General features: G+C 37.2%; 2 protein-coding genes and 1 pseudogene across 2 annotated transcripts; 1 reads left to right on the forward strand and 2 right to left on the reverse strand.

Moving 5' to 3' along the window:
- Positions 1 to 241: 241 nt before the first annotated feature.
- On the reverse strand, positions 242 to 1771 carry LOC143630875 (chitinase CLP-like). The gene has a single exon (XM_077099771.1). It carries the CDS (start codon positions 1702 to 1704, stop codon positions 394 to 396), a length of 1311 nt encoding a protein of 436 aa, XP_076955886.1. The 5' UTR covers positions 1705 to 1771; the 3' UTR covers positions 242 to 393.
- Positions 1772 to 9298: 7527 nt separating this feature from the next.
- On the reverse strand, positions 9299 to 10072 carry LOC143630928 (phospholipase A1-II 1-like; annotated as a pseudogene).
- Positions 10073 to 14787: 4715 nt separating this feature from the next.
- On the forward strand, positions 14788 to 18736 carry LOC143630876 (putative aspartic proteinase GIP2). Its single transcript, XM_077099772.1, has 2 exons — positions 14788 to 14806; positions 17463 to 18736. The coding sequence occupies exons 1-2, from the start codon at positions 14788 to 14790 to the stop codon at positions 18731 to 18733; spliced, it is 1290 nt and encodes a 429-aa protein (XP_076955887.1). The 3' UTR covers positions 18734 to 18736.
- Positions 18737 to 20150: the final 1414 nt, after the last annotated feature.

Consider the following 20150-nt stretch of genomic DNA (forward strand, 5'->3'; position numbering starts at 1 on the left):
AACTTGCTCCTTGGAGATTAGAGACGAGCTTTTCGTACTCGATATCATGACACCTTTCTGTTAATCATAAAACTCACACACAATAATAAGTTTACAATAACCTAATATTTATACTAGACTAGTTTAATTTGAAATTTAAATTTTTAAGCTAATCTTTTTGGATTTGAAACCAACTAGTCTATCAGGTGCTTCAAAATAAAATTGTGTGCTTTCAGAAGAAGAAAGGAATAGAACAAAGGATCATTAACATCTTGAATTTACATACATGGAAATAAATGGACCGGCCAGTTCGTTTACTTGGCAAACAACGAACACGAAACTTTTATTAGGAAAACAAACTATTGAGGAATAAATATATCCATTTTAACTTCAGTTTAACTTCTTGAAGTAGCTTCAAGGGCTGTTGATAAGCGTAAAGTTGAAATTTGAGCAAGAAGTCTGCTTGCGTAACAACGAAGAACTGAACCCAAAAGTCGAGTTCTCTAAATCGAAGACCAGAAAGTTATCTTCAAACTGAAACGTCCCAATCACGATTGCAGGTTCACTTGTTGCACCACTGTCAACAAAAGCAAGACAAGCCACATCTTTCGTTACTTGCTTGATCGAGTTAGCCGTGGATATACTCCACTTCTTCCCATCCTGCATAACAAAATCAATGTCCGGAACCTTTATACCAACTTGAGTACCATTGATGGAGGTGTTGTAACAAAGACCAAAAGGCGCCACTGGCATTGCTGGAGGGATCCGTTGTGTAACCTTAAAAAACCTCCGAACGACACCATTATAAATGTCGGATCTAAGAGTGGTGTATGGTTCAATTGTACTAAGCTTTGTAGTGGTGTTCATGGGAATGCCAATAGATCTTGATTTAATTACAATGGAACCAACATTAATAAAGTATCCGAAAGAATCCGGATGCTTTATTAATGGAGTATAAGAAAGTACACTCGTTACATCAATGTCTGAGTGCGGAAGAAGGTTATAAGGACCGGTTCCATATAATAGAACCCCTGGAGCAGACAAGTTACTAGGCAAACATAAAGCCACAATTCTTTTGAGTGGATCGTATAAATAAGCCGGTAACGCATAAGGTGAAGAGGAAAGTGCCATGACACCAGTAACATTTGTCGGGAATGATTGAAATGAGGACGAAGGAGCACACGCCGCATTAGGATATGCACCGTATAAACCAGTTAAAACATTTCTACCGTCACTCGTATTAACCGTGAACTCGTCATAGTTAAGCAGGGCTTGGCTGCAGGATCCAGTAATGGGATTAACCACATTAACCAGGCACGTGCAGTATCCCCAATCCGGGATTGTTGAATCGTTGGTTACTGGAGGACAGGTAGGATTATGGTATGAATACATCATTCGGACATCTGTGCATTGATATTCCTCGCATGATGCCGGATATGTGCAAAGCGTGTTGGCAGGACAGCTACCTTCGAATGTGTTCCATTGCAGTATGCATTCGTGCCATATTAAGGGAGCGTCGAGGTCGATAAGGAAGTTTGTGTGCGTGTATTGTGAGTTTACATATGCTGTCATGATCTGGACGCTGTAAAGAGGCTTAGCCACGTCGATATGTTTGTTTACTGGAACTACTACGGAGGAATAAAGCGGTACAAAGGCAGCATTGGCTTGGTGTTCATGAGAAATGAAGGCTAGAAGGATGAAGATTATGTGAAAAAGAAGATGCATTTTTGCATGTTTGTATATTCTCAAGTGTAGTTTGGAAAAGGTATCAAGAAGGTTTATATAGATATTTGTAGGGCCATTGTCTTTGGTTCTCTTGTATGTTTTGACACATTTTATTTAAAGCCTTGATAATAGAAAGAGTAGAAATACCTTCTTTCAGAGTGTTTTTGGGTTATATGAATAATATTTCTTTTATAAACTTTTATGTCAACTATATACAGAATGTAATTATATAACATTGCATGATATTTTAAAAGTATAATAGCCCGCCACGTGTTACAACACGGGCGGAAATCACCCATAAATTTAAAACACAGACGGATCGGACGGTCTTTAAACCGTTCGTGTGTCTTAGGGGTGTGAAAAAACCGAAAAAAACAAACCGAAACCAAAAAATCCAAAACGAAAAACCAAACCGAAACAAAAACCGACGGTTTGGTTTATGTTTTTGTAAAAACCAAACTTATGTTTCGGTTTTGATTCTGCATGTAATAAAAACCGTAAAAACCGAACTCCACCGAATTTATAAATTTTTATATTTATTTTTTTATTTTAACTAATTTATAAGAATTTAATAAATATATAACTCAATAATTTTTTGTCAAATATATAATAGTCACTTAGTCAATAACTAACAAAACTATTTATACCTAATAAATTCATTATTTTCGGCCTAAATTTTTCAAGATCAAATGACAAAAAACCGGAAAAAACTGAAACAGAACGGTTTTAAAAATCCAAAAACCGAAGTTTCGGTTTTTTGTTTGGTTTTAGCCCAAACCGTACCGAACCGCTCCTTACACATCCCTAGTGTGTCTTGCGGACCCGCCGGTCTTACAGTTGGTAAAAATTGGTCCGGACCATATGTTCTAGCTAGGAGATAGCTAGGGTATACCCGAAGAAAGAATCATCTCATGTTCTATGGCTTAAAAAGGCATATACGCAATGCGTTGTAGCTTGGCAAAAGATTACGTATTTGAATATAAGAATGTACATTATTTAAATTTATAATACACGGTAATTAATATCATTCATATTCAGTCACCAAAAGCGAAGCACAAGGTACTATATTTTAATTCAAAAAGAATATAATGATAAAATAAAGAAATCTTGCTGTGTAACCTATTCAACATGGCCATATGCATTAGTTAAATGCATGGTTCTACACATTAATTGCAAAACTTTTTTTTTCTTAAATCATGTGAACCCTTTATTTAAATACTTACGGAAGACGTCAATGCTTTGCCAACCAATGAGTTCTGGTTAATAACAGTCAATGCTTTGCTAACCAGTGAGTTCTGGTTAATAACATACTAACGTATTAATAAAAGAAAATTTAGAACCTGAAAACACCAGGTATTGAAGGATATAAATTTCCAAGTTATCTCTGATAAAGAAAATTTAACCCATCTATTTGCTAGGTTTATGAGTTATTTTCTTTTAAAACTCTTTAATTTTACTTATATATTTATACTTCATTTCTTCATAAATAATAACCTTATTTACTTGTATCTAACTATACTATTATAAGAGACTATATTGTCATTGTTGGGTCATGACTTGAAAAATAAAATCGACGTTCATATAAATTTGACTTCTTTACATATGGTTATTATAGTATATCGTAATGACCATTGAAACGACAAGAGATTATCAAAATACAATAATACTTTGATCAATAGGGTTAGGTTATAATAGGAAGTATAGTTTTTATAGAAAGGATAAAAAGTAATCTTGTCTATTGATTTTGAATATGAAGGGTTGAGATTAGTTTATATGGAAATCAAGTGTGAACATAAGGGAAAGAGCATAAAAGGAATAACACATTTGTTGACTTTCTCTCTCCATATGTAAAGCACATGCCAAATTTTCCCATCATTTTAAAACGTCCATAACTTTTTTTACGACGTTTTTATTGAAAAACAAATTCACCATAATAACGAGTGTCTTTTTATCTTTTATATGAGTACCATATTGTAATATAAAAATTAAAAAAAATTTAGTAGGTTTTATACAAATTGTGTTTTACTAAATTGTGTTTTACAAAATTGTGTTATACAATAGTATTTTTTCATTGTGTTTTTTCCATTGTATTTTTTACATTGTGTAATACAATTGTGTTTTTTATTATGTTTTTATTTCATAGTGTTTTTTTCCATTGTGTTTTTTACATTGTGTTTTTCATAGTGTTTTCCATTGTGTTTTTTCGGATTTTTCCAGCAAGGTGGTGGCGGTGGGTGACGGTTGTGGTGACAGTGGGCGGTGGGTTGGTGGTGGTCGTAGGAGATGAGTAAAGATGTAAGTGGGTTTTATGTAAGTGGCTTTTTGAAATGAATGTAAGTGGGTGTTGAGATTAAAGTAAGTGGGTTTTTATATTAAAATGTTATACTAAAATACCCTCCTTCCTAACTTTCTTAGAAAAATTAAACTTTTTATTTGAGCCTAACCCTTGATTAATAATACATAAAGAAACAAAATGACTAAATAAAAAGAAATTAATTTATTATTCGTTGTTAAAATGAAACAATTGCTACACATCATTTATTGGTGCAATCAAAATTAACAATTTAAAATTTACATACCTGAATAATATACAAATGGAAACATACAATATCATACATCAAATATTAAGGCATTTTATTCAATCACAACGATAACTATGTTTTCAGTATGATCGGTTTTGCTATTCAAAAGTGAGTAGCAGCGCAGCTTGTTACCCGCTTACCTGCCTCTCTAGGATCCTTTTATTTGTCAATAATGAAATATCATTGCCGCCTTTGTCACCACCACCGCTGCTAGTACCAACACCATAACCTTCATGATCAATTAATAACCATACCCTGTCGTCAAATCGGACCATACGCTGAACTTAGTAGGCACATGACAATCATCATCAGACCATTTTAATAGATTTATATTATTTGTAAAACATTATTTAGAATTATCAAATCTTTGTAAATCTAATCTCTAAATATGAGATAATCATTGTAATTATTATATAAAGGGAGATAATGAATGAGAGGAATTCAAGAAAAACAATTATCTTTTATGGTATCAATAGCCTAAAGATCCTCTCTCCCCTCTCTTCTTTCCTAACCCTAGCCGATCATCATCTAACCGCCGCCTCTTCTCCCTGCCCTCCTCTCTTTCGTAACACACTCTGTCTCACTCCCCGAATCGAACATGGAGGCGAAACACCATCCCGCAATCACCGTGTCTAACATCAAAAACTTCATCCCCATAACCCTGGACAACGAGAGTGCCCAGTATGTCACATGGTCAGAATTATTCAAGATCCATTGCACCGCTTACCTAGTTGCCGACCACTTTGAACCACGGGGTGAATCCTCCTCTTCTGCTGCACCACCAGCTTCGGCTGACAAAGACAAAGGTCTGGCAGCCCCTCCACCCGAAGAGTTATGGAAACGACTCGATGCAATTGTCTCGACCTTCTCCAAACCGTTGTGAAGAAAAACACGACGGCCTACGACGCGTGGATCGCGTTGGAAAACCTTTTTCAGGATAACAAGAGTTCTCAGGCTCTTCATCTTCAGACAAAACTCAATAAGACACGCCTCGAAAACTTCAAAGATGTGTCTGCATATTGCCAAGAGGTAAAAATATTAGCCGATCAATTATATAACGTTGATGTGCCTTTGTCCCAAACTCGATTAGTATTGAAAGTGCTCGGTGGGTTAACCGAACAATACCGGACCATCGCAACAGTGATCCGTTCAGCCACTCCTCTACCGGATTTTAATGAAACCCGGTCTCGGTTATGCCAAGAAGAAATAGAGATGAACAGCCAAGCCCTTCATGTGGCTCAAACAGCCAGCTCTGCCCTACAGGCCTCGGCCTCACAACCTGTTCAGCAACAGTCAGAGACAACCACCCAGAACCGGTCAGACTCGTCTTTTGGTGGCAACCGTGGCCGCAGACGCGGACGAGGTCATTGCAGGACTTCTTCAGGCAAGGGACGATTAGGTCCATACAACCAACAACAATATGCACCTTGGACTCCGTTTCTTGGGTACTGGCCCAACATGGGTCCGGCCCAATCTCAATGGAAACAATTGGCTACTTCACCTCCCTGCCCATATCCCACATCAAGCAGACGACAAACCTCAGGTCAAGGCATACTTGGACCGAAGCCTGGGGCAAGCGTATCCTATGGGCTACTCACCAACCGATATCGAACAGCACTCCACACAATGGCTCTCAACCCACCTGAGCAACCATGGTATATGGACACTAGGGCCATGAATCACATGACAAATCACCCAGGTAATTTCTCGTCTTTTTTTAATACCGGTATTTTACACAACATTATTGTAGGCGACGGTAATACTATTCCCGTGATCGGACAAGGCAACCAAACCCTTTAACCACCTTTTCCACAACTTAAATTGAACAATGTTCTTTTTGCACCTAGCATTATTAAAAACTTATCGTCGGTTCGTCGCCTAGTAACCGACAACCAAGTTTCAATTAAATTTGACCCGTATGGTTTTCTTGTGAAGGATCTCAAGACCAAGGCTCGTATCTTCTGCAGCAATAGCTCTGGAGATCTTTACAATCTCACACCAGAAATTCTTTCCAAGATTTGCTCAGCCTCCTCCTTTACTGCTCTTTCACAAGAAGTGTGGCATCAACGGTTGGGCCACCCGGGATCAAACTTAATTAAATTTCTTTATAAGTCTAGTTCTATTCAATGCAATAAATTTAATTCTAAACTTTGTCAATCATGTGTTTTTGGTAAAAGTACTAGACTTCCGTTTGTTGCTTCTAATAATCCTACTTTTATGCCGTTTGATTTGATACATAGTGATCTATGGACATCCCCGGTTATAAGCACCGGTGGTCACCGTTATTATATTTTGTTTGTTGTCGATTTCACAAACTTCCTTTGGACTTACCCCTTAAGCCATAAATCACAAGTTTACACCATATTTAAACAATTCTACACACTCATTCAAACGCAATTTGAAAGAAGCATTAAACAATTTCAATGTGACAATGGAAAAGAGTATTCCAACAACTCTTTTCAAACTTTTTGCCATCAACACGGCATGACATTCCGTTTCTCATGCCCATATACATCATCGCAAAACGGAAAAGCGGAACGCAAAATCCACTCAATAAACAATATCATCTGCACCCTCCTTGCCCATGCCAACCTACCCAACACCTTCTGGCATCATGCATTAGAAGTTGCCACGTATTTAATAAACATATTACCTAACCAAACCTTTAACCTTAAAACCCCCCACACACCTACTCTACAATCGATCTCCGACTTACGACCACCTTCGAGTGTCGGATGCCTTTGCTATCCACACATTCCCCACACTTCCATACATAAACTTCAACACCGTTCGACACCTTGTATATTTCTCGGCTACCCCACCCAACACCGCGGATACAAGTGCCTAGACTTATCTACTCACAAAATCATAATCTGCCGACATGTTCGGTTTGATGAAACCAGTTTCCCATTCAAAAATCTCTTCCAACCATCGCTCCAAAACTACCAATTCCTTACAGACACTATCCATCCATCATTCTGGAACCACATTGACCATTCTAAACACCCAGCCCAATCTCCACCCGCACCCTCACCAGCCCACTCCGACCTAGTTCACTCATCTACCCAACCCAATGCTACACCCATTGTCTATTCTCGTAGGCCCAGAACCAATCAGCCCAATTCAACACACTACCCACCCTCCTCACACCAATAACAATACCACTTCCACCTCCCAACATAATTAATCACCACCCGTCAACCCTCATAATCCTAATCCCGTTTCTCAGCCGGACCCAACTGTAAACCAACAGACCATTCGTACTAGATCCATGGATGGCATTGTTAAACCCAAACAACTTTTCAACCTCAATACCTCCTCTATTGCAACCATTCCTCGTAATCCTAATGTTGCCTTGTCCACACCCGAATGGCGCCAAGCAATGCAGGTTGAGTTTAATGCCCTTATTAAAAATGAGACGTGGGAATTGGTTCCACGAACAACGGACATGAATGTAATCCGTAGTATGTGGCTTTTTCGACACAAATTCAAATCAGATGGGTCTTTGGAAAGGTATAAGGCCAGACTTGTATGTGATGGTCGAAATCAAAAGTTGGGCGTGGATTGTGGAGAGACTTTCAGTCCTGTTGTAAAACCGGCAACCATTCGTACCGTCTTATCCTTGGCATTAACCCACTCATGGTCGGTTCACTAGTTGGATGTCACCAACGCGTTTCTACATGGGTCTCTTAAAGAAACAGTTTATATGTATCAACCAATGGGGTTTCGACATAGCAACTACCCGGACCATGTGTGCCGCCTAAAGAAATCGCTTTACGGTCTTAAACAAGCTCCTCAGGCATGGTACCAACGGTTCACAGATTACGTCACCACCCTCGGGTTCATTCAAAGCCAGTGTGACAACTCTCTGTTTGTTTACAAACGCGGTGCAGACATGGCGTATTTGCTTATATATGTCGATGACATCATTCTCACCACTTCATCCGATGGTTTGCGGGTTACTCTCATGGCCAAACTTGCCTCTGAATTCGCAATGAAAGACCTCGGCCCCTTAAGCTATTTTCTTGGAATCTCAGTTAAAAGGGACGGTAACACTATGTTTTTATCTCAGAAGTCTTATGTGGCCGATATATTGGAACAAGCAGCCATGTCCTCATGTAAATCGGTCCCGACTCCCGTTAACACAAAACCAAAATTAAGTTCGAACGACGGAACAGATTTCGAAGATCCAACTTTGTTCAGAAGTTTGGCCGAGGCTCTTCAATACCTTACGTTCACACGTCTAGACATATCGTATGCGGTACAGCAAGTGTGTATGCACATGCATTCACCTAAACTGTCTCATTGGAACGCCTTATTACAGATTCTTGGATATCTCCGGAGGTATTCGGATTTTGGTCTCACGCTAGGCCATGCTCGTACCCAGAATCTACGAGCATACACTGATGCCGACTGGGCGGCTTGCCCAGACACTCGACGTTCTACATCAGGCTATTGCGTCTACTTTGGTGATAATCTCTTAGCTTGGTCTTCTAAACGACAAGCCACTGTCTCCAGATCCAGCGCCGAAGCAGAATACAGAGGAGTTGCCAACGTGGTAGCGGAAATTTGCTGGTTACGGAATCTTTTGTTGGAATTGCATCGTCCGTTATCTGTCGCTACATTGGTTTACTGTGACAACATTAGTGCTATCTACCTCTCAAGCAATCCAGTTCAACACCAACGTACCAAACACATCGAGGTTGACATCCATTTTGTTCGTGAACAATTTCAGAGGGGTCACGTGCGCATTCAACATGTACAAACCCGCTACCAGATAACCGACATTTTTACCAAAGGTCTCCCGAAGATACTGTTTGACAACTTCCGATCCGGTCTCAGCATCCGTCCTCCTCTCGCTTCGACTGCGGGGGTGTAATAGATTTATATTATTTGTAAAATATTATTTAGAATTATCAAGATCTTTGTAAATCTTATCTCTAAATATGAGATAACCATTGTAATTATTATATAAAGGGAGATAATGAATGAGAGGAATTCAAAGAAAACAATTATCTTTCACATTTGTTGTCTAAATACTTGTTTACTAGAGCAATTGAGCGTGTAACAACCAAATCAAACTTCCCTTCTTCCCCTTGTGTACCCGCGACTCCATGTAAATAAGTCTCTATATCATGCCATATGTGTATATCTCCGGGTTGTTTCAAGTAAGGAGACTTGTATCAATCAACCCTCAAAACTTTCCCAACATGCGAGTACCCTATATTTATGGGGAACACATCACTTGCAGTTTCAACGGGTAATGTGGGACCACATCATTTGCATTTTCAACCCGTAACACACGAATATTATCTCCAAGCGAAGAAAATAAATTTTTGAAATTCGAGTAATCCACCCAAAGGCTAGCGAAAACAAAAGCAGTCACTAGAAAGGCCTCGATATCAACTGCATTGATCGAGCGTTGCAAGTGCCACACCCATACTGTGGTCAACTATTGTCAGACTTACTTCCTCATTCTTGTGTAACTTTACTAATCGCCTCACCTTTTCAAGAGCCTGTCAAATGTTATGTTGCACAAAGTTGTCCATCGCGGACGTACCATACAAATATTTTGTGACTTCATATTTATAAGGGTTCCCTTGCTCTATTTGGAATTTAGAAAGTAGATGACTCGGTTAGTATAGGCAGTCTCTCGCGTGTTTGGATACTTTCTTTGAGTTAAACGCATCACGCGCTGCCTGAGCCATCTCGCCATAGTGGATGATGTATTGCCGGAGATCGTTGTTGACTGGATCTAATAGGTTAGACCATTCGTCTTCCCCCATTTAGTCTCTTCCAATTGCTGCCCATTTTGTCTTTGCTACCAAATTAGTTGATTTTTGTGTGTTTAGTTGTAGTGATTTAGATGTTATAATGTAGTATTTGGTGTTTATCATATAATGAACATATAATTAACTGATTGTGATAACCATTGCTCTTAAATTATTGTCGTGACTTTGTCAAGACAGTATTTCATAAGTAATAAATTAACTTTAGTTGTAAACAAATATTAAAAACAACAATAATAATAATAAAGAAAATGTGTTCACACAAGTTTGCTTTAGGGAGAGGCTATAATATAACTTCCTCATCGTGTTAAGAATTTTTATTATATATGTTGGAATCAGGTGGGTTAAAGCTAAAACATATGTCACACGGTTCCGCTTAATTTTGGAAATAAGTAATCTTATTAAACTTGAAGATTGGTGATGTACAGCTGTTAAGTAATTTCTGTTTCGTTCGAATAGATACCAGGGCTATATATACACACACACACCTAGACTAACGAATGTATTACCAACATATACACTTATCACTACGAACATAATGTCGGTAGAGATGGCAATCCCGATCCCAAGTGCTGAACAACATGATCAGGAAAGACCGGTGGTGGCTAAAGAGAAAAAGTTATGGGTCCCAGAGCTATCCGAGAAGCAAATGATGATTTGGTTCTTTGCTCTCTTTTGCTCATCATGGCTAGTCCGCAGTGAGAATCCGTTTGCCGACTTCATCTTCGTTTTCTCTGTTGGTTCTAGTTTCATTGGGCTTGGACTAACATTTCTTAACAAAATATGTCCATGCGGGCACGTCGACGGATATTGTGTTTGTAGTGATTAATATATATGGCAATGTTAGTCCGTCAGCGTGCCTGCATATATACTGATCACTGATCAATACAAACATAATACGTCGATGGACTAACATTGCCATATATACTATAAATACTGATCACTACAAACATAATGTCCGTAGACGTGACTGCGTGGACATATATTGTTAACAAATATTAGTCCAAGCCCAATGAAACTAGAACCAACAGATAAAACGAAGATGAAGTCGACAAACGGATTCTCAGTGCGGACTAGCCATGATGGGCAAAAGAGAGCAAAGAACCAAATCATCATTTGCTTCTCAGATAGCTATAGGACCCATAACTTCCTCTCTTTAGCCACCACCGGTCTTTCCTGATCATGTTGTTCAGCACTCGGGATCGGGATTGCTATCTCTACCGACATTATGTTCGTAATGATAAGTGTATATGTTGGTAATGCATTCGTAAGTTTAGGTGTGTGTGTGTGTGTGTAGCCCTGGTATCTATTCGAACGGAAATAAAATTACTTTAACAGCTGTACATCACCCATCTTCAAGTTTAATAAGATACTTATTTCCAAAATTAAGCGGAACCGTGTGACATATGTTTTAGCTTTAACCCTCCTGATTCCAACATATATAGTAAAAATTCTTAACACGATGAGGAAGTTATATTATAGCCTCTCCCTAAAGCAAACTTGTGTGAACACATTTTCTTTATTATTATTGTTGTTTTTTATATGTGTTTACAACTAAAGTTAATTTACTACTTATGAAATACTATCTTGACAAAGTCACAACAATAATTTAAGAGCAATGTTTATCACGATCAGTTAACTATATGTTCATTATATGATAATAAACACCAAATACTACATTACCACATTATAACATCTAAATCACTACAACTAAACACACAAAAATCAATTAATTTGGTACCAAAGACAAAACGGGCAGCAATTGGAAGAAACTAAGTGGGGAAGACGAATGGTCTAACCTATTAGATCCACTCAACAACGATCTCCTGCAATACATCATCCACTATGGCGAGATGGCTCATGCAGCACGTGATGCGTTTAACTCAGAGAAAGTATCCAAACACGCGGGAGACTGCCTATACTAACCGAGTCATCTACTTTCTAAATTATAAAACCATAATTAATCTTACTCGCTATTGGCAGCACAAAATATGACAGCACAAAAATATGACAACCGTAACGCCATTAAATAAATGAATCCATTTCCTCCGTTCATTTCTCTGGCCTCCAACATCATAAAGTCTATATACTTCACCACTTTTTTTGTTTTCCCAAGTAGGGCTACATCATCATCGTACTCGGTAAATCCCACCAATAGCAAAGCTATGGTAGGGTCTGAGGAGGGTAAGATGTAGACAGCCTTACCTCACCCGTAGAAATAGAGGTTGCTTCCGGTGAGACCCGCGGCTCGATAGCAGTTTTGCATCAAGCCTTGGACAAAAGTCGCATAACACTCAACCATTCAGACACCAGCTCACCAGCTGATTGGTGCATGTACCTTTGTCTTTCGGCCATCAACGCCACCACATGATGCCTGATTAACCTTCCACCACTTTTAATGTTATTTTCATAAAATTAGTGAAATAACGTCAAAACTAATGCAATTTCACTTTTGACTACCCAAGGGTTCACACATATACACATTATATGTGCGCACCGTTACCAGGGCGTGATTAATTTGAGTAAATAAGAACATAATTTCCAAATGCACCTAACCACCCGTCCTAACTAGACCAAAATTAGAATGCCCAGGCATCTTGTTTACAACGTCAAACTAGGTCAGGAATCAGAATCAACTTAAGGTTATGGGGTGTGGTTAAGGGAAGATGGCAAATGATGTCCTACATGGACAAAAATGATGGACCCCCCCCCCCCCTCTCCTTCACTTCACTAGTGGCGTGATGAGGATGAGGACCCTCACGTGGCTCACGGAGACTCTCCCTTCTTTTTGCTCAATCCACTCTTTTCTTTTTTTTTTCTCATTCAAATAATATAAATAAATGGAATGGTGAAGAATGATGGACAATGACGTATAACATGGGTTGAATGATGTGGTTGAGTGATAGAGAAAAAAATGATGTGACGAATGCTGGAAAATGAGGGAAGTGAACCATACTGCATAGCCTAACCTAGCATGCCCTAACTGAACACAATACGCATATCAACGTCTAATTCTCAGGTTAACAGTTTCAAACTAAATCAATAATCACAATCAACTAAACCTAACAGCAACAGCATGATTAATAGTTTCAACTTTGAGTAAATAAAGAACACAATCAAACTAATTTGAGTAAATGAAGACCTAATTTCAAAATGTACCTAACTGCAAGCCTAAATCACCACAATAAGCATATCATCATCTGATTGTCGAATTAACAGTTTCAAACTGAATAATAAACCACAATCAACTAAACCTAAACAAATTTCAGATCTAACTAACTAACCGTCAGACTATTGATCATCATTCTCAAGAGTGCGAACAAACATATCAATAACGCTCTCCTCCTAAATTAGAAATCACAGTCAACTAAACATAGCAGCAAGAGCATGATTAATTTGAGTAAATAATCACTTATTTTCTGAATGTACCTACTTACCTGTCCTAATTAGCTCAAAGTTTAGAAATATCTGATCATCTAATCTGCAATTAACTAAACCTAACAGCAATAGCATGACTAATTTGAGTAAACAAAAACCAAACTTCAAAATGTACCTAACTGCAAGAACACAATAACCACATAATCTTCATCTAATTCTCAAATAAACAGTTTCAAACTAAATCAGAAATCAAAATCAGATCTAACTAATTAACTAACCGTCAGACTGTTGATCATCATCATCATTCTCGTTCTCGTTAAACTCCTTCTGAAGCGCACGATCGAGCATATCAGCAACGCTTTCGTCCTTTGATGATCCAGTAACCGTCACGTTAACAGCGTCAATGTCGTTGTCATTTAAAATAATGGAATCAGTAGCGGTAATTAAGCATGCAAAGCAGAGGAGATGGATGACGGTAGTCAACAGGAGGAGTTGATGGAGAACTGGTTTTTGTGGTAACATTTTGCGGTTTAGGAGGATAGATGATAACGTGCGCCGGAGTGTTGTTTTAGTTACAGTGCTTGCTGCCGTTAGTTGGGGTGAAGTCCCCAGCAGGGCTGCATATGAAGAGAATATAGATGCGACCCACATATTGCAGAATCGGGAAAATGTGAAAATATGTAAACAAATGGAAGCTAATCATAAAAAAAATGATAAAATTTATAACATTTACAAAGTTTACCTGAACTGGATTTCTACTACAACTGCTTCAAATTCGGATCTAAGTTTTCTGGTGGATAATCTTCTTCAGGAGTGTTGTATAGCCTTCTCCTTTTCAAGTACATCAGTTGAAACAGTCTGAAGTAGGCTGCATTTTTTAAAAATGTCCATCAAACAATAAAAAAAGGATCACAAATCAATTTATTTTCTCAATTGCATAATTTAAAAATAAAATACAGACCTGTTTAACGCATTAACAGCTATGCCAATGTTTGACTTCATTGACTTAACTGAAGCTCCGGGCTCATGTCTTGGTGCTTAATAAAGAAGCAACACAAACAAGAAAACCCAGTTCGTTTAGCTAGCTATCCATGTTCGATTGTTCGTTCAATAGTTAACGTTAAACAAACATCAACAAAATCATAAATTAACAATTTTATGGAAAGAAATCTATTGAATACCTGACGGTGGTGAGAACGGAGATTTACGTACCAAAAAAAATTTCATGAACAATAGTGACCTTGTTATGCAAATACTGACCATATAATGCCCTACCAAAACAAACTAATGTATTCGGTAAGTTTGTCCTTTTGGCATACTAATAGTAATGGCTAATGGCACAACATCTCATAAATCAAACGGAAGAAAACTCAACTAACAATCAAATCCAACCTGACTCAAAACGTTGAAGGAAACCACAAAACACGAATGAAAATATCAACAAAACAGTGGTTTGTACAAGACTCAATCCACAAAAAGAAGTTATTTGGTTTGATACTTTGATATGTTAACATGTAAAGGTGAAATTGCTTAATGGTGTGTATTGGTTACTCTATACAATCTGTCGGACCCACCCACATTGCTTTTGGAAGAATCATACTATAAGTAATTTCTTCCTTTTTTATATATAATTTTTGTTTAATTTGCATATTGTTTTAGAAAAAATACTTAAAATTCTACCTTTTTTAATTTTAAAGCACAGATATGGTGGTGGACGTATGAGTTCAGCCAAGGTTTGGTTTTTGGTTTGCTTTCAATTTTTTCTTAAAACACTTTTTTATGGTTCATGGTTTAGTATTTGCTATAATCTATACAATCTATCATTATAGCAGAGATGGCAAAAACATTGAATTCTGAGGCTAAAGGAGATGGAAGTTAAAGATATCCCCCATCGAGGATGGAGAGACAATTTGATGTTGTCGATAGGGGCGCTGTAATTATTCCTCATTTGGCAAGCCCCGTCCTCCGGTCACCGACTCAATCTTCCACTTGACCAGTACCTAATATGGCTTCCTGTTTTATGTTAGGTGTAATAAATTAAAGAATACAAAATGTTTAGATAAATAAATAAATGTACAAAAGACTTTCATGAACAACACAATGACATATACAAACGAACATGAGCAAACGTTCACGAACACATTACCGATGAGGGCTCTATTCATGTTCGTTTGTTTAACTAATTAAACGGAATTTTTTGTTTATGTTCGTTCATTTATTAAACGAATAAACTTCACGCCAAACACTTCACGAAGTGTTTACTAAACATATGATACGTTTACAGCCCTATGTATACATGCATGGTATGTATGTATACCTATGCGTGAGGATGTATGGTATAAGTATGTGTGTGTAACTGTGTATGCATCTGCCAACCCATGTAGAAGACATGGGGGTTTATCGTCTGACGTTCACTGTCGGCCTCGCAATGATGTTGTCGCCACTTTTGCCCTTGCACTACCTAATTAAATCTTATCAAAACGAATTAAATAGATTTTACTTCAAATATAAGGATTACATATTTTTCCTTCCTAAACTATGTAAATTACATATTTCTTCAAAATACAAGTTTTTAATGCAAAATATACAATGTTCTTTAAGCATGGTTTGGGAAAATATGTAATTTCAAAGTTTAGGAAGGGGAAATATGCAAAAGCCCCTTAAATATATGATTGATTATTTGATAGCTAGAAAATTTGATTAGGTTATTAGCTATTTGCTAAATTGTATTAATTTTGTTAGATAATTATTTTATGGATTATGATTTTCATTGTAACTTATATATATAAATTAATGTGCGTGTTTTAAATTTTAACTTAGGTACTTGTTTTATTTTTTATTCATATTGCAACTAACTTAAATATTATGGATATTGGATAAGAACAAACCTTTTAAATTTGGTAATATTTAAATATTGCGGGTCTATTACGTATGTGGGATAGCTAGAATTAGTATAATATACAATATACATCACATAAAAAATGAATTAAAATTGAATAAATAATTGGTATGAATAAAACTTACCCACACCTGTGACCTCGTGGAACTTCCAAATATAGGAGGTGATATTGCACCGCGTACACCAATAATGTACTTATCATATAGTACAAAATTTGATTTAGTTTAAAAAAACAAACAATTAATTTAGTATATATATGTAGGTATTATATCATTACCGTAAGTCTGTAATGATACCGTCCGAATTCCCGCCACATATTATCTCTGTCAAGTTAAGACCCTAGGAATTTGGTTGAGTTTTACTAGTTTATCGATTAATAATTCGTAACGTAAGAAAGCTAAATTAAGAATTGTATGCAAGTTTTAGTTTTCTTTTAAGATGGTATATTAAAAGTTTAATAAATTATATAAGGCTGCCTCTATAACAGAAATTTTCTCGAACATATCCAACTTCCACTCGCCGACTTTATAAATAGACATATATGACGATGCTTCACATTTATATCGCTTATGCAAATGAAAAGCTAACAATAGTTCTTAATAAAAGTTTATAGATTTCTGAATTAATAAAACTATTACACGAGATATATACCATTTTATAGATATAGTTTTCTAAATTTGAAGCATCTGTTAATTTTTCGAAACTACAAACTGATCGACTCATAACTCTTGAAGTTAAAATATAAATAAACACGTAAATTATGCTGACTGATTTATCATTTATGTGTTTTCGACTTAAAAACACACCATAGAAAATTGAACGATATTAAAAATTATGAAATTGAAGACAAATGAAAAAAATGGGTCTAACATCTAGGCCAAACCGCTATATAGCATTTGCCAGATCATTCGGCTTGTCGAAACATTCCCGTCTGCTGATTATGAAACTCGTAACTCCACTCCTAACCCAAATTATCATATTTTGAAGTTTGTGTCCTTTTTGCCCTTTTCACTATCTCAGTTCATGGGCTTATAAATACACTTGAACCCTATCCACATAACCTACAGTTGAGAATACACAACCATTCAAAAATGTTTTTGCTTATACAACTAGTCCTTACGGTTCTAGTCTTCATCTCTCAAGAACATAAAGCTATAGCTGCCTATGTTCCACCATACACTTCCGTAGTAGCTCCGGTTAACAAACACACCGACGCCGCTAAGCCTCTCTATAGCGTTCAAATCATGACATCATACATAAACACGCAATACAACCATGCAAATTTCCTAATAGACATCGATGCACCTTTCATATGGCACGATTGCATCCTTCAATGGAACATCGGAAGTTGTCCTAGCAACACGCTTTGCACCTATCCTGTCTCTTGCGAAGAATATCAATGCACCGACGTGCGAACTACTTATTCATACAAGAATCCATCTTGCCCACCAGTAACCAACAGTTCGACGTTACCTGGTTGGGGATATTGTACGTGCCCGGTCAATGTTGTGAACCCAATTGTAGGATCGTGCGGTCAAGCCCTTCTCAACTACGACGATTTCACAATGAACACATGTGACGGTAGAAATGTTTTTAATGGCTATTATGGTGCAAACCCTAACGCGGCATGTGCTCCTTCTTCGTCATTTGCGTCATTCCCTTCAAGTGTTACCGGTGTTATGGCATTTTCGTCCTCGCCTTATGCGTTACTCGCTTATTTATACCAACCGCTTAAAAGATCACTAGCTCTATGTTTTCCTCGCACAACATCCACTCCGGGAGTTTTATTCGTCGGTTCTGGCCCTTATTACTTTCTTCCACAATCAAATGTTGACATAAAGAGTTTACTCTCTTATACTCCTTTGCTAAAGCATCCGGATTCGTTCGGATACTTTATAGGAGTCAATTCCATTGTAATTAAACAAAGATCTATAGAGATTCCTATGAATGCAACTACCAAACTTAGTACAACTGAACCTTACACCACTCTTAAATCCGACATTTACAACCGCGTGATTTGGTTGTTTTCGATCTATACAATAGGAATCCCTCGTGCATGGCCAGTAGCACCGTTCGGTCTGTGTTTCAGGACCTTTAGGCAAATTGTTTTAAAGGTTCCTGATATTGAATTGGTCATGTCTAATGGGGAGAAGTGGACTATATCCGCAGCTAACTCCATGACACAAGTAACAAAAGATGTGGCATGCCTAGCGTTTATTGACGGCGGTGTGGCACCTGAACATGCAATCGTGATTGGGACGTTTGAGGATAATTTTCTGGAGTTCGATTTGGAGAATATGACCTTCGGGTTTAGTAATTCGCTGTTACGCAGGCAGACTAGTTGTGCAAACTTCAACTTTACACTCACAAACAGCCCTTGAAGCTGTTCCATACATAATAAACTTCAACGTGTTCTATATATGTTTCCCGAGTAATTGAATAATTAGCAACTTAATTTCGTGGTGTTAAAATAGTAGATTTTAGTTTACCACTTTACCCTAGTAATATGAACTTCTTTAACATAATCTTTTTTATTTTTCTTTCTTCTTTAGAGGCATAAAAATAACAAGAGTAGTTATAATAAAACAAGCACCGTTATGACTATATTAAGAAACTAGATAAACTGTTAAAAATTTGGTGAAAATTGTGGAAAATTTAGTTTTCACTAACTTTAGACAATACTAATTATATTTAGCAAGAACCTTCATCCTTAAATTAAGTAGTTTTACAAAGCTGGTGATATTCATGCGGTCATCTGGTACAACCACTGCGGAGAGAGGTGAGCACGCTGAGTCTAGTGGGACTGGAATTCGGCTACTATCTTTGTATCTTGGCCTCGACAAGCCACAAAATAGACCCTAGGTAATTCTATCAAGATTTGAAACATATATACTAATTACATAAATATTAGTTTATTTGTCACATATAACATGATAACAATATATAGAACTAATATATCTAAGATATCCTAAGTTTATTTTTAAAGTCCAATACTCATTTGGTTTAACACAGTAGGCTTATCAACGCATATATATTGCATTATAATGGACTATATGTGAGCCTTGAACTTAGTCTCTATGTACTAGGCTACTAGCCACTCGGCTGACATAACAATCTGGTTGGGCCGACGGTTTTTGCAAAGGACAAATTTCAGCTAAACTGATAAACAATCGCTCTGATGTAAACACTTTGAAATGCCATAGGTCCTACTGTTTATAGGTGCCGAAATATCTTGTTTGTGTTTTTTAAGAATCTTCAGTTTTTTTTTTTTTTTTTTGGTAGATCAGTTGGACCGCCGTTTTATTAGGACAGATGGCTCGATGACGAACAGTCTGGCGGACGGCTTTTGGATAGATATTTTGGGTATTTTGGGTAAAGAAGTGTCACACCCCGTTGAGCGATTTGCGGAAGCGTAAAAATGGAAATGTAACAGACACCTCTGGTATCAACCACATTGTTTATAAAGAACAATATAAACTAGTTTACAATATTTTACATCGATCTAACTTTGTTTACAACTAGGTGATACAAACTAAATCCAACGCGTTAAGCGACTTTACTTCTTACTAGCACACTTGCATCAATTCATCGAGCATTGATCGCAAGTCAAACACGTAGCACTTTGACTTTCTAGTCCAAGTCTGGTATACCTGAAAAACATGTTAAAACGGGTCAACTACAAATAGTTGGTGAGTTTCACGAGTTTCAAGAAATCAGTTGTGCGTACACAATCACAATTTGTAAATACGCAAGTATATATGTATGTACGTTCACAAGTACGTTTGTTTGTATGTTTAT

This window comes from Bidens hawaiensis, unplaced genomic scaffold (assembly GCF_021521415.1).
Source record: "Bidens hawaiensis isolate Kalapana, Puna unplaced genomic scaffold, B.hawaiensis_p1.1 tig00005851_1, whole genome shotgun sequence".
NCBI classification, from domain to species: Eukaryota; Viridiplantae; Streptophyta; class Magnoliopsida; order Asterales; family Asteraceae; genus Bidens; species Bidens hawaiensis.